Genomic DNA, 15124 nt, shown 5'->3' with positions numbered 1-15124 from the left:
ATTCTGGGAAATAGAGCAATGGGCTATTTAGTATATTGTGGTTGTACCCGTGAGCTAGATGAACATATTACTGTAATTGCTGGAGATAACATATTGTGATGAGCCTGGAGTACTAACACAAGCAAGGAAGTTGATACTAGTGTGATGATTTTTGTTGATAGCCTATTGTACTAAAGTAAAGATGTTTTCTGTGTTTTATATAGATACACAGAGTAGTTAGTTTGAGTGGGAAATTCGCCTTAAAGGATCTAACTAGAATCCTGACATAACTTTTCTATTGAATAACATTGACAGTTGAATTCCAAATGTTAGAAAATAGGGAAACCTTATTTTTTTAATAAGTCAAGAATTTGACCTGAAAATGACATGAAGTTTTCTTCAAATGAAATTGTCCTCGTATTCAAGTCATTTTCAAGTTCAGATCAAGTCTATTTGAAGATATTTGCAAATATTGACATCTCCTCACCACCGAAAATGTAACTTACATTTCTGACATCTACATGTGATCACTGAAAATGTAACTTACACTTCTGACATGTGTCACCACTGAAAATGTAACTTACATTTCTGACATGTGTCACCAGTGAAAATGTAACTTACATTTCTTGACATCTGTCAACACTAAAAATATAACTTACATTTCTGACATCTGTCACAACTAAAAATGTAACTTACATTTCTGACATCTACATGTGATCACTGAAAATGTAACTTACATTACTGACATCCGTAACCGTTGACAATGTAGACGGTACCGACATCTGACTCTGTATACTGTCTGTACGCCGGTGCTCGGGCGTGTTGTCTTGCGTCGATGTGCCGCTGACATGTCCACTGTCCTCCAGACTGCCTGACCCTTCTGAGCTGGCTCGCGGGGACAGTTTCGGCGGTACATCTTTCTCTGTAAAAGTAACACAATTCCTTTGATCAGTCATGCCTGTGTATTAAAATAAAATCTCTTTGATGCCAAAAAGTGAAATCAATATATGCTCTGTTAATAGGATTCGCCGCATATCATTTTTGCAAGCATATGATAAGAGCAGTATAATAATGACCCCAAAAATGTTCATTAAAAACAAGGATCAATATGAAAGTTACCAAGATAAGCAGAAAGCTAAAGACCCAAATGATGCAACTGGTGATGGCAAGCACTGAAAAATCTCTTCAGGAATCTCAAGTTTGGATAAATGAACCTTACACCATCTTGAAAATGCACTTAAAGCTGAAAGATATTGCAAAGTCTAGAAGCATTATCTTGCAGTTTCCTAAGAACATGTGTCAGATGAACTTTATGGATTGTACAATATGTACAGATTACTAATGGCCCTAGTGATGGCCTTCAGATACTAAAGACGCAAAATGTGAATTTAAATTCAACCAAGCAAAGAAGCGAAACGTCAACTTTGGTAAAAAGAAACTTTGAAATTAAAACAAAACATGTAGTTGAGGAACCTATATATTGAGGCCTAGTTTGGCTAAAGTTGACAGCTCATGCATGCTTTTAATTATTTCCTTGTTGTAATGTCGGAAATCATGGGGAAGTGCCACGTCTCTGCGACACATGAGAGGAAGTTTGACGTCAATTCTTATGTAACAGAGTGGTTTTTAAATGTCAAGATATCTACACCTAGTCCGTTGTTATATCCCCAACTTTGTCATGTTGTCGTTCACAACCCAACTTTATAGGCCTTAAATATTAACAACACATTCAAATCATGGAAATTCAAGACGTTTTCCTTTCCTCAAGGAAACAGCTTTACTGCTGCAAAATTAATTGCATATGGCTACCGCTGATTTTGAGGAAATAAATCATTTCAGTACAATATTTATGCCCATCATTTCTTTTCTTATTTTGAAACACTTGATTGTTATTGCTTTTGATAATAACTGTAAATACAAAAGAACAATAAAATTGCACTAGAGATGAAATATTTAGGAAATTACTATCAGGTGCCGATGTTTTACAAATACAAATTTCAAATAACAGACATTGTGAGCATGTCAGACGCATAGGAATTTAGAAAATCTCTCAAAATGACATTACATTTGAATGATCAATTTTCATGCCATTACCAAACTTAAGCAGATTAGAGAATAAAAACTTGACCACATTTGGACCAAGAGCAATTCAAATTTAGTGCTGCACTTAAAGCCATTATATAGATTTGCTTAAATGAAATTTACTGTTATGTTTTAACATCCATTTTACAAGGAACTCTTCAATGAAACTAATAAAACTACAGAAGATGAAAGAATATGGTATCTTCCAATCGGTAAAAAATAACAATTAAGTGAATTTAACTGAAGTCTTTGATTATGTTAAAATTTTCTTAATTCTGATGGTCACTGGCCCAAACTGGACACTTGGATTATGGCCACTGCCTTCCTTAATTAGACTGACAGATTAACACTACCTGGTAGCCAGATACAATTGACATGCGTGTAAAATACTGAAGGATCTAAGATTTCATCTGCACAGGAGTGATTGAATCCTAGTAAAGTCTATATAATTAATAATTCATACAGCGCAACATCACAGCTTCCAAAAGAAATCTGATGGTTTTCGTCTTTTAAGATAAATTATCTTTATCTTTACATGACTTCCGCCTTACAATCGGTAATTTCAGTCTGTCAGATAAATGTTTTCAGTCGAGCGTGATTTATGCGGCATAATTGGTAACTTTACTTGGTAAGATAAATGATTTCAACCCTAACATGATTTGTAGCATAGTGTTTTATTTTAGACAGATTTGCCGTTAAATGACGGCACATCTGCTCCAGCATGCTGTGAAGTATATTGGTTTCTTAAGAGAAATAAATTTTCACATTTGCCATTTAAATAAATATCATGACATTGATTTGAAAGTTTAGGTTGGAAACAATTTTTTTTGTATTTTTTATGAAAAAATGATTGAGTTTGAGGCATGATGAAATTCTACTGGTCAGGAAAGAAAATGTTGCTAACTTTGATTATCTTTTAAACCATCTAAAGACAAAAGGATGGTAGAAAAAAAGCGGCTTTGTCAAATTAGCCCTATCAATCTTGAAATATCCTAATGAACTGTTCCAGAATCAATTAAGAGTTCAATAGAGTATTCAGAGTAAATAAGTTAAAATCATTAACATGTAAACAAAAATAGTTTATGAATATTCCTACACGTTTTACCAATCAAAAACAGGAAATAAAAATTCTAAGAGCTACATCATCAACTGAATACTTGAATTGCATGAAATTAGTAATTATATTTTTTCCTACAAATCTAACAAGATTTTCTTGGATATATCATAACATTTTAATACAATATCTTAAATGCCAAAATCCACTATAAGCTATATGTAATACAATTAATAATGAATAATATATGTAATAGATATATATACCAGCATGCATCACAAATATTATACCAGCATGCACTGCATTCTTAATATACATGCATCAGACGTGCTAAGTTTCTATGTAATTCTAACTTATGGCCTACTTTTTCAAAAATTGTCAGCTTCATCTCACTCAAAAAGCAAAAAAAAAAAAAAATAAAAAAAATAAATTATGAATTTTGGTTTTTTTTTTTTTTTTTTTTTTTTTATTGAAGAAGCTGACAAATCATTGAAGAACTAGGCCTAGCATCTATATCTGTGTTAGTTTTGTTTATAACATTTTATTATTAAGTAGAATACCCGCATCAAAAGTTGAAGTTAAAAGATGAAATTCTACAGATCTAATAAAGGATAACTCATTCACCCCTGAAATTTCATAATGGACTGGTCTAGTCTTTGATTGAGAAGAGTCCAAAATGTGTCTTCAGGGGTAAATGAGTGAATAGCACAAAACATCTAGAAATATAATTAAACAATCATAAATTATAGGACTCTTTTTTTTCTACATTCTAAGAATTACCCTGTTTTTGTAAAGATTTGTAAAAGTAAGAACAAATAGATTTGATAGTGTTAATTAAAATTCTGAGGGAAAAGTACATGGAATCAAGTTAAAGCAGGATGTTGAAGTTAGTTGTGCACCGGTAGGTAGGTAGGCAGGCAGAAGGGACCCCTCACCACTTGGCATTTCTCAGCAAAACCAACTAAACAATCATGATACCTGTGTCGGTCATTGAGCCAATGGGAAGACCTGGTACCTGTGTGGAGGAATCGTGTGAGTGGGTCCCCGGGGTTTGATCTGTGTGGTAGGGGTTGGGATCGTGTGGTGCCGCCTGCTGATTGTTCACTTCCAGGGCAGATTTGTGCATTTTGGGTTCAGCATAATCTTCTGATCTATGAACTTCAGCCTCCAGCCATTTTTTGACAAATTTCTCCCTGAGTTCTTTTCTGCTGACAGAGCTGTCTATTTGTGATGAATCTCGAACAGTTATCTCTGGTTCTACATGCCCCTGTGTTTCCTCACTTTTCTGCTTCTTCATCTGATTTATCAATGCCAGTAGAGTCCCTGGCTGAGGAGCAACACCGTCTGCTTCCTCCCTCTCAATGTTGGTCACATTCTCCTTAGTTTCCTTGTTGCCATTGTAACTAGAGGCCACTCTAGAATCACCCCTGACTTCAGTATACTGTGTCCTTGATTTTGTGACCTGCTCAGTTGTTTCCTCAGAATGGTGCACAGTTGAAGAATTTGCATCATCAATACTTCTATGAACTGTCACAGCGACCATTTCAGCAGGAATGTGTTCCATAGTGCGATCACCATCACTGTCAAATCCTGATGCAGCCTTAACAGTACTGCACTTTCCGCCAGAGTCCCAGCTACGTGTGCTTGTCTCACTCGGCTCAGTATCCTCAGTGATAACACTTAGAATGTCAGAAGATGTGTCACTGTGGCTCATCTCTCCCATGGCTGCTCGTAATGTGCTTCTTGCTTCCAGAAACTGTCCATTGCTGTTACTCTCTGATGCTGAACCAAATGCAGTTTTAAAGTCATTTCCTTCAGAGTTTTCCTTGAAGTGCCACAGGTTGTTCGTCACTAGATGGCCACTTACCACGTTGATTTCCTCTTCCTCTGTAGAAAACTGATAATGGTTATCCTCATCAGATCGTTCTTCACCCCAATGACCTGAGACTTTCATTTTCGAATCCAATGATACTACTGGGGCATTGTGTGATTCTGTCTGATCACACGACTTGCTGTCTTCCCTGCTTGTAGTCACCTGGGATTTAGTGTCCAGTGAAGACTGACCACCAGGTTTATCAGCTGTTCTCCCCTTTACCAACTCCTCATCCCTTGATGATAGATCTGCTGTGTCGTCCACAACTATAGTCGGCACTGAGGTAATCTGGTGTTCACCTATGGAGTCAATGACCTTGTCAATGTCACCTGTGATGTCAAGGTCACCTGTAATGTCAAGGTCATGTAGCTCTAGACATTCAGGCTCTTTTACAATCTGTAGTTCACTTGTTGAAGTCCTCTTTCTAGATTCAGAATCTGATTCCAGCTCTCCTGATAAAGGCCGTTTCTTTGATTTTGACCCTGACCTAGACCTCATTGAACCTGATCTTGACCTGATTTTCGGTAGAGGAGAATCAGGTGCTTCAAGATCACTGACAGCTTTACTAAACAAAGCATCAAAATCATCGTCTGGAGCTGGTGATGGGCTGGATGCTACTTCGACATTTTCCTCTTGCCAAATCTTGTCATTAAAGAAGCCATCGTAGTGCCCTCTTGGTGATGCTCTTGGTGATTTCCCAAACCTTTGTATTCTTTCTCTCTCTTCGAATAGACGCTTGGCGTCTCTGATGGACAGATTTCTCTCGCTTGACGAATCCTCTCCAGAGTAGCTAACTGGAGAAGAAGGAACAGAAGATGGAGGAGAAATCTCTTCACGGCTTTTCCTCATACTCCTCCTCCGGGGTGGGGCAACTGGATCATGGTCCTTAGAACCTGGCTCAAAAGCTGTCGTAACTTTGGATCTTCTTGGTGGTGGGGAGATTGGCTCAAATCCATCCATAACCTTTGATCTCCTCGGTGATGCAACATGTTCATCTTCCTCATGGTTCTTTGATTTCCTCATTAAAGCAGCTAACTCTGCCTCTTCCACATGCTTTGATTTCCTTGGTGGAGGGGAGATAGGTTCAAAACTTGTTGTTGCCTTAGATCTTCTTGGTGGTGCTGCCAATTCAACTTCTTCAGTTTTTTGTAATTTTCTTAATGAAGCAGCTAACTCAGCTTCTTTAACATGCTTAGATTTTCTTGGTGGAGGAGCAATCAGATCTACATCATTAGAATGTTTTGGTGGAGATTCTGGCTCACCAGAACGTTTTTTTCTTGGTGGAGATACTGGCCTATGCTCTGTTGATTCTTGATAGTCATCAACATAGCATTTTCTTTGTTGAGATTCTGAACTTCCAGAATGTTTTTTCCTTGGAGGAGACACCGGCCTACGCTCTGTTGATTCTTGATAGTCATCAACATGGCTTTTTCTTTGTTGAGATTCTGAACTTCCAGCATGTTTTTTCCTTGGAGGAGACACTGGCCTATGCTCTGTTGATTCTTGATAGTCATCAACATGGCTTTTTCTTTGTTGAGGTTTTGGCTGTCCAGAATGTTTTTTCCTCGGAGGAGACACTGGCCTTGGCTCCGTTGATTTATCTATTGGTGGGATAATTTGTTCTGATACAATTTTAGTCTTTCGCCTGACAGGACGAACAGGGTCGTCAACAAATATCTTCTCAGAGTTCGGATTGAAGGGTTCTTGAGTGTGGATTTCCATTTCAACATACGATGGTGGCTGAAAGACATTTGTGACTGCCTGTGGTATTATGACCTCATCATTGGCCACACCCATCACTGCCCCAATCCTACCACATTCAGACCCCCCTTCAGCGAAATGTGGAAAGGAACCTGGCAACAAATACAATATTAACATGCAAAATGAAGAAATTAAACATGTCAAATGAACTTGACCAATTGAATAATAATTATCAATTTTGCTGATTTAAATGAATAACTTTCATATTAATTTTTTTTAGCACATGATTCATGAAAAGATATTTCACAGAATTTATCAATGGGAGGCTCAACATAGAATAAACAATATACACTGTTGCTAAACTTTTGTATGATCTTGATTTCTTCAATTTTATTGTTATATAATAATTCACTTAACAGCATTGGTAAGGTTTTGAAGTAGATGGTGGGGATCATTGGAAGAGGAGTGGGAAGAGAAAGATGAGGGAAGAAACCACATTCATTTCACGAAAGAAACATTCTTTGTTTCTTAGAGACAAATACCAGATGATAATAACAAAATTATTTCTAATAGCTTTCTTCATTCAAATATAACAACTTTCATTTTAATTGTTTGACATCATCCTCTATTGTATATTTGGTGACTGCCTATTGCCTGAGTACAATATATCTCAAAATTACAGAAACGCATCTCCTGATCATGGCAATCGTGATATTGTTTGGCATTGTAAGCAAGCTTAAACAGGCAAATAAAATGACATAATACCAGAAAGAGCGTAGCAGTCTTATTTGTATTGAACCTTCGTGACAGGGGGCGTAGGAAATTCTTGATTAAATCGGGTGATAGTCAATACTTTTGATTATTTTCTTGAGCAGAGTTGAAGGAATAGGATGGAGAGACTTGCTGGCCTTGAATACCATTAGGGGACAGTCCATCTGTCGTCTGTTCAAACTAGTTCTTTTTACAAGGACGAGTAAATATTTGCAACGATACACATGGAACGATATTAACCACTGATAAACATCCTGATATTTGTAAACACTACTGATGTTCAATATTATTGTATGTCAGTTTAATCAATTGTGTTCTATAGATTGATATCAGACTACCTGGAGTATATATGGCAATAGTACATCACTCTACCACTGTTAGTATATATGGCAATAGTACATCACTCTACCACTGTTACTTATAAGCATTTCTTTTGATGCTTACATATAAAAGCAAAACGTGACTTTTAATTCCCTAAGTGGTTTTAACAATAAATGTAGCCAAAAGGTCTATACATTGTATTTCTGTTTAAACGCATGTAAAAAATGCAACCAAACAGTTGTGTTGATATGCCTCTAAAGGTCATCTAAAATGTTGTATTTAGAAAACTGAAACTTTTAATGCTGACAAAAAAATCCCTCTCATTAGAAAGCACATTTGGAAGTAGAATGAGGCCATCACTGCATTACCAAAATACAGACAAATTGTCTGTAACGTTTGGTAACCTTTCACATCAATATGACACAACTGATAAAGCAGTATTGGGGCTCGAGCTACAGTAGCTCAGCATCAAATGCTGGGACTGACATTGGGGTCGCCATGGTTTTCCTTACGTCTACATAAGATCCATAGAGTCTTTGTTGCTTAGTGCTAGGATGCTTGCCATCGTTATGGTCCATTAAACCCATTATATTTTTTTTTTCTTTTTTTTTAAATCCTCATTGTTTTTTAAGTTAATTCATCTTCCATGGTCAATTAAACCCATTATAATTTTGTTTTAAGTTTTTGTTGTTTTTGTTTTTGGTTTTTTTTTTGTTCTTTTGGGTTTTTTTTTTAAATCCTAATTGTTTTTAAGTTAATTCATCTTCCATAGTCAATTAAAACCCATGAGAGTAAATAAATTTAAAAAAAAAAATAATTTGATTTCTAAAAAAAACTGTAATACCTTATGTCTTCAATGTGTAAAGGATGAATGTTTTTCAGTTCTAGCATACAATAAATGTATTCTAACTTTTTGTATTGATGAATTTTTTTCAGTTCCTATGTTACAATCCCTTGATGGGTCATAGTTGTTGAGAAAAATAAATGAATCTGAGGTCAGCTTTTAATGGGTGAAGTTCTCTAATAAATTCAACTTTGAATGCTATTTTTGAGCAATGGAAAACCTTTGAAATGAGTTATTACTTATAAGATTCCAGAGAAAATTTTGAATTCAGAAGTTTTTTTCTAAGCCATAGAAATAAACTATGGAAATGAGTCATATCTTACAGGACTTATGGCAAAATGGACTCAAGAGCATTGATTAAAAACTTGGATAGCCAATGAATAAGGTCATAACTCACAAGAGTTAGGAAGAATCTGACATTAATGCCAAGTTGTCAGAAAAAAAGGAAATGAGCTATATAAGATACAAGAGTTCAAATGAGTCTTGATGAGCAGCTGGTGAGGGATCATGGGAAAGTTACAAGGTCAAGGTTATTAGTCATCTTGCACAACAAAGAAGACACTGGGTAAGTGTAAATGCTTGGAAAAAGAGCAGAATAAAAAAGGCTTATGAAAAAGGGCAAAATATTTTAATTAAACATGTAAAATTATAGATTCACAGATAGCAAAATACAACACTGAGAACAACAACATGAAAATCATTAGAAATGAATATAAAGGCTTTGTCATAGTAAACATTTACAATGGCTAATGACAGTATAATGATAAAAAATTCATTAAACAGAAAGAGAAAACATAATTCTAATGCATATTTACATTATTCTAGGGTATATTTACATTATCCTAATGCATATTTACATTATTCTAGGGTATATTTACATTACCCTAATGCATATTTACATTATTCTAGGGTATATTTACATTATCCTAATGCATATTTACATTATTCTAGGGTATATTTACATTATTCTAATGCATATTTACATTATTCTAGGGTATATTTACATTATCCTAATGCATTTTTACATTATTCTAGGGTATATTTACATTATCCTAATGCATTTTTACATTATTCTAGGGTATATTTACATTATCCTAATGCATATTTACATTATTCTAGGGTATATTTACATTACCCTAATGCATATTTACATTATTCTAGGGTATATTTACATTACCCTAATGCATATTTACATTATTCTAGGGTATATTTACATTATCCTAATGCATATTTACATTATTCTAGGGTATATTTACATTATCCTAATGCATATTTACATTATTCTAGGGTATATTTACATTATCCTAATGCATTTTTACATTGTTCTAATGTATATTTTAATAGAACTTTCCAGTTTGATCTTTTGAACAAATAGATTTATTTATATGAAATATTTGTTTATTATCTCAAGAGAAGTGAAACACACATGATGTCATAACAAATTTTTTTGGACTCCCCTGCATCATGAACAGCCAGAGGCAAGCCTTAAATAGCCCGAGTTATTTTTATCTCCTCCATTAGCTAATTGTATTCCAATGTTATAGACAAACACTGGAGACCTGTTGTCCATGACCTTCACATTTCCCAATAGTTGCATTGCGACCTTCAGACTATATATATCATTACAAAATGGATAAATCTAATTTAAAAACACAAACAGAAAATTATGTATTAATTAATGCAATGGACCCAATATCTTTTCTTTTTTTTTCATACATAATTTTGACAAAATTCTAATAATGATAAAAAATTAGCAGTTCACAAGTACTTTTTATTAAAAAAGAATAATTGTTTTATCAAACACCAATCTTCCATTAACCATACAGTAATATCATTTACCATCCTATGCTACTCTTTTATCTTATTTGCTCTGAGTTTGAAGTTTTCATATGGAATGGATTTTGCTGCTAGATTGGTATAGTTTTCTGCTCATGTAAAGGGGCTAGTTTAAATGTCTCAATTTCTGTTTATAACCAAAACTGTTAGCTGTATAGCCAAAGGATCTTCATCTGACTCATATCTAGCCTAGTGATCATCATTTTGAAAATAGAACGTTCTATAAACAATTAATACCCATTATATTTGTCTAAGAAAGCATAATTAACTCCATTTGAGCTTATTTATATAAGTTTGATATGTCCTGTTGTACCAGCAGTGATAATTTAAGGATGTTCCAGATTTTTGTGGTAGATAAACACCTGAGTTTCAGGTTATGAACTAGCAATGGCACAATGAAGCCTCCAAACTCTTGACTCATCTATGGAGCTAGTAGTAGAATGTTGAACACTTCAACCTCAATTTCGCTTTGACAAAAGGAATATGTTTACAATATTGCTTCACAATTACATAATGTGATATAATTTAAGTGTTTCTCAACTGTTCTCCGAATCAAGAATTATGAAACTTACATTTTTAATTAAACGTAACCACACTCCATGGGGAAGGCACTTCCTCCTTTGGAACGCCTGGTCTTATTATCCTTTAAAACTTCACTTTGTTGACAACTCTACCACACATAGCAAGGTGAACTGTTCTCTTATTTTTAAAACGTTACTGAATTAATCATGCATGTTTCTGTCCCTGTAAATTCTGTTAACAGTTTGGATTAATTTAGATACTAAGGACATTAGGCTTATTACTAAGGGAATATATGGCACTACTAGCAGACGACACACCAAGGTGAGTAAATCCCTGAGACATAAGATTCCACAGACTCCACATAAAATACCAAGCCCTGTTAAGATGATTGTATAAATAAGGTACCTAAGATGATATATAAACTTTATACTTACTTGTGTTGGGTGAATGTGGTGAATGTGATCGTGACTTTTCTATTTTCTTCGACAACTTGTGAAATTTCACTTTTGAGATGTCGTCCATCATGAAATCATCACCACCACTACTTCCTTCTCGTATATGATAGGACGATTCAGTACCACTGTACTCCGTACCACTGAACCGTGACAACGAATCTGTATCCTCCGAAGAATTTTTTCTAAGCGGATAATCCAAAGTTTGATCCAAAATCCGTTGCCGTGGTAACGGAGAATTGGCATGGGAAGACGGAATACTATCAAATGAATATGGGGAAGGAGATCTTCCAGGTTGGAGAGCGGACTGTCGTGACACTTGTACATGTCGGATTCCTCCCATCTCCGGCGATGTGGAACGCTGTGAAGAGGAACTTTCTTTCCTTGTCACTTTAACACCTGTATAGACCTCCTTATTTGATTGTCTTACCTTACTGTAGCTGTTTTGAGAATTAGATGATGCACTTTTGGATGGGGAAGTTTTCGGTCGACAAATGTCTGCACTTTGTGTTGATGAGGCATCGGAATGGACTTCAACTCTGATTTGTGTCTCTGTGCTACTTTTAGAAAATGGTGCATCATCCGAATGTATTGTCTGATCAGAGTCATACGAATGTTTTCTTTGTAAGGATTTTCGAGGGCTACTATTAACACTCTCAGAAGTTTTATGTAACACAGAATCACTAGCATGAATTTCCTCAAACTCCGATGCCGTCGTGTTATACCCCGACACCCTAGAGGATGCTGGAGAACTCTGTACGGATATCGTCGTTAACATGGAAGCAGGAAGGGATGAAGACACATCCTCATCTGATGAGGAGCTAGACTCTGTATCCGTACCGTATCGTCGTGACGTCGCCCTACGAACGGACGTCTGTTGCTGAAGCCTTCTCTCTGGGCTGTCCATCTTTTTCTGCATTTTAAATGCATCAAACAACTGTGTGAGTTTACGTTTGTCCGAATCTTTTGGATACTCGATGCGTTCGGCATCTTGTTGTGTCTTCTCCTTATGAATAGATCCGTTTCTGACTGTAGCACCATTCAGCTTGTACCCAGTCTCAGCACCAGGATCTGATTCGGCACCTGAGGAACACACAAACAATCTTTATCTTCGTATCTATATATTCATATCATACTTATCTTCATATCAATTTATCTTCATATCATACTTATCTTCAGATCAATTCATCTTCATATCATACATATCTTCATATCATATTATCTTCATATCATATTATCTTCATATCATATTTATCTTCACATCAATTTATCTTCACATCATATTCATCATAACAGTATATTCATCTTCAGATCATATTCATTTTTGTATTATATTTATCTTCATATCATATCTATCTTCACATCAATTTATCTTCATATCTTATTTATCTTTATATCATATCTATCTTCACATCAATTTATCTTCATATTCATTTTTGTATCATATTCATCTTCATATCATATTTATTTTCCCATCATTTTTGTCATTTACCATGAATACTATGTCTGTATGTATAAGTATTTACCAATCCTGTGCTGTCACTATAGCAATATTACCATGAAAGTTAAATCCATACACAAACATTCACAATGATTACACTAAACCACGTTTTCCAATTCCTCGTTTGTACCAATAAACATGGAAAGTCATTGATAGGATGATTCCCTGATTATCTTGTCTTGTCAATGCTAAGGTAACACAGCCAATCAAATTGCTATCGATCATATGGGATACACGACAAGCAGGTTATGGATGTGGAGCGATATCCCATCACTCTGCCAGGATGTCAAGCCATTTCAAGTCGAGAGCATGTAATAATTAAATATTAAAACTGCAGGGAAACCATCAGCATGAATAATTTAGAGAACAACGAAACTGTTAAAGAGAACGTGATAGAGGTTATTTCTTAGAATTCTCAGGTGACGGTCGTATTGGTACTGAAGTGAAAGCAGTGTATCAATATTAGTGCAGGAGATCATGTTTTTCTGATAATTCTGATGATACAAACACAACAGGAAATGGAGGCTAATAATCTCATGAAAACTTTTCTTAATCCTTAAACCAGAATTGGAAGTCATGAGAGCTTTTCAGTTGATTTAAATTGTAGGGTTACTTTTGCCCCTACCCACTCCCTCTACCTTTCTCTACAATGTATTTCTTTTTTGCTGTTGTAAAAGTGTATGTGTGATTACCAAACCACAAATACCTATGGAATTGCGGTAGCTTCCACCAAATTTTTATATTTTTCCCTGACAGTGTGTTCCCTTGGTAGCGATAGGACAGAATCTATGTCATCATCGCTATGACAACTGTCAAAGTAATATCTACCAGTATCATCACAGAGAGACTTTATTTCTGTAACAATTCATAGAAAGACACATTCCTCTTTCAGGGCCGATCAATACCTAATATGGATGACTCTGAGTCACAACACTAGGTTTAAACATTACTATCAGTAACAGAGTATCTTAAAAATGATCTCCAATGTTAGTGAAACAGCTCAAACACAGTCTCCAAGGTTACCAAAGCAACTCAAACCTTCCAACTCTATTACTAATGCAACTCAAACCCTTAAGCATAGTCTCCAAGGTATCCAAGGTTACTAAAATAACTTAACTCATCAAACATGGTCTCCAAGGTTACCAAAGAAGCTCAAACCATCAAACATGGTCTCCATGGTAACCAAAGCAGCTCAAGTCCTCAAACATGGTCTCCAAGGTAACCAAGGTTACCAAAGTAGCTCAAATCATCAAACATGGGGTCCAAGGTTACCAAAGTTGTTCCAACCATCAAACATGGTCTCCATGGTTACCAAAGTAGTTCAAACCATCAAACATGGTCTCAATGGTTACCAAAGTAGCTCAAACCATCAAACATGGTCTCCATGGTTACCAAAGTAGCTCAAACCATCAAACATGGTCTCCATGGTTACCAAAGTTGTTCAAACAATCAAACATGGTGTCAAAGGTTACCAAGGTTGTTCAAACCATCAAACATGGTCTCCATGGTTACCAAAGTCGCTCAAACCATCAAACATGGTCTCTATGGTTACCAAAGTAGCTCAAATCATCAAACATGGTCTCCAAGGTTACCAAAGTAGCTCAACCATCACACATGGTGTCCAAGGTTACCAAAATTGTTCAAACCATCAAACATGGTCTCCATGGTAACCAAGGTTACCAAAGCAGCTCAAACCCTCAAACGTAAGTCTCTATTGTGCATACCCAGTCTGCATTGCTCAAACTAAGCTTCAAACCAATTGGTTACTATGGGTAAAAAATTGACTCGATCATGGTTGATAATTCAAACCATGGATACTAAAGGTAACAAATTGACTACATCATGGTTGATAGTTCAAACCATGGTTTTACAGGTAGCAAATTGACTATACCGGTAATATGAGTGACAGTTCAAACCATGGTTACTATAAGAAACAAATTGACTAGATCATGGATGACCGTTCAAACCATAATTACTCAAGGTAACAAATTGACTAGATCATATATATAGTTGACAGTTCCAGCCATGGTTGCTATGGGTAACAATCAGGTGACTCACCAAACTGTGTCCCTCAATGAAATTAATACATATTCTTAAACATTCTTCAATGTTATATGATCAAAGACAGAAGAAATTATTTACATAATTTTCATAGTTTGAAAAATGTAATATTAATATGTATGCAAAC

At 35.5% G+C, this 15124-nt stretch overlaps 1 protein-coding gene across 3 annotated transcripts in view; it reads right to left on the bottom strand.

Annotated features, from left to right (window-relative positions):
* Window positions 1-15124, bottom strand: part of LOC138323906 (uncharacterized) — a 110844-nt gene that overhangs the window by 17528 nt on the left and 78192 nt on the right. For all 3 annotated transcript variants that reach the window (XM_069268846.1, XM_069268838.1, XM_069268855.1), the window contains 3 exons: window positions 11418-12518; window positions 4094-6841; window positions 717-901 (listed from right to left, as the gene is read on the bottom strand). In XM_069268846.1, the coding sequence (XP_069124947.1) occupies window positions 717-901; window positions 4094-6841; window positions 11418-12518 (4034 nt within the window). The remainder of the gene's footprint in view (window positions 1-716; window positions 902-4093; window positions 6842-11417; window positions 12519-15124) is intronic.

This window comes from Argopecten irradians, chromosome 1, assembly GCF_041381155.1.
Source record: "Argopecten irradians isolate NY chromosome 1, Ai_NY, whole genome shotgun sequence".
In the NCBI taxonomy this organism is placed as follows: Eukaryota; Metazoa; Mollusca; class Bivalvia; order Pectinida; family Pectinidae; genus Argopecten; species Argopecten irradians.
Note: the sequence above shows the minus strand (reverse complement) of the source record. Positions and strands in the feature narration are given on the sequence as shown.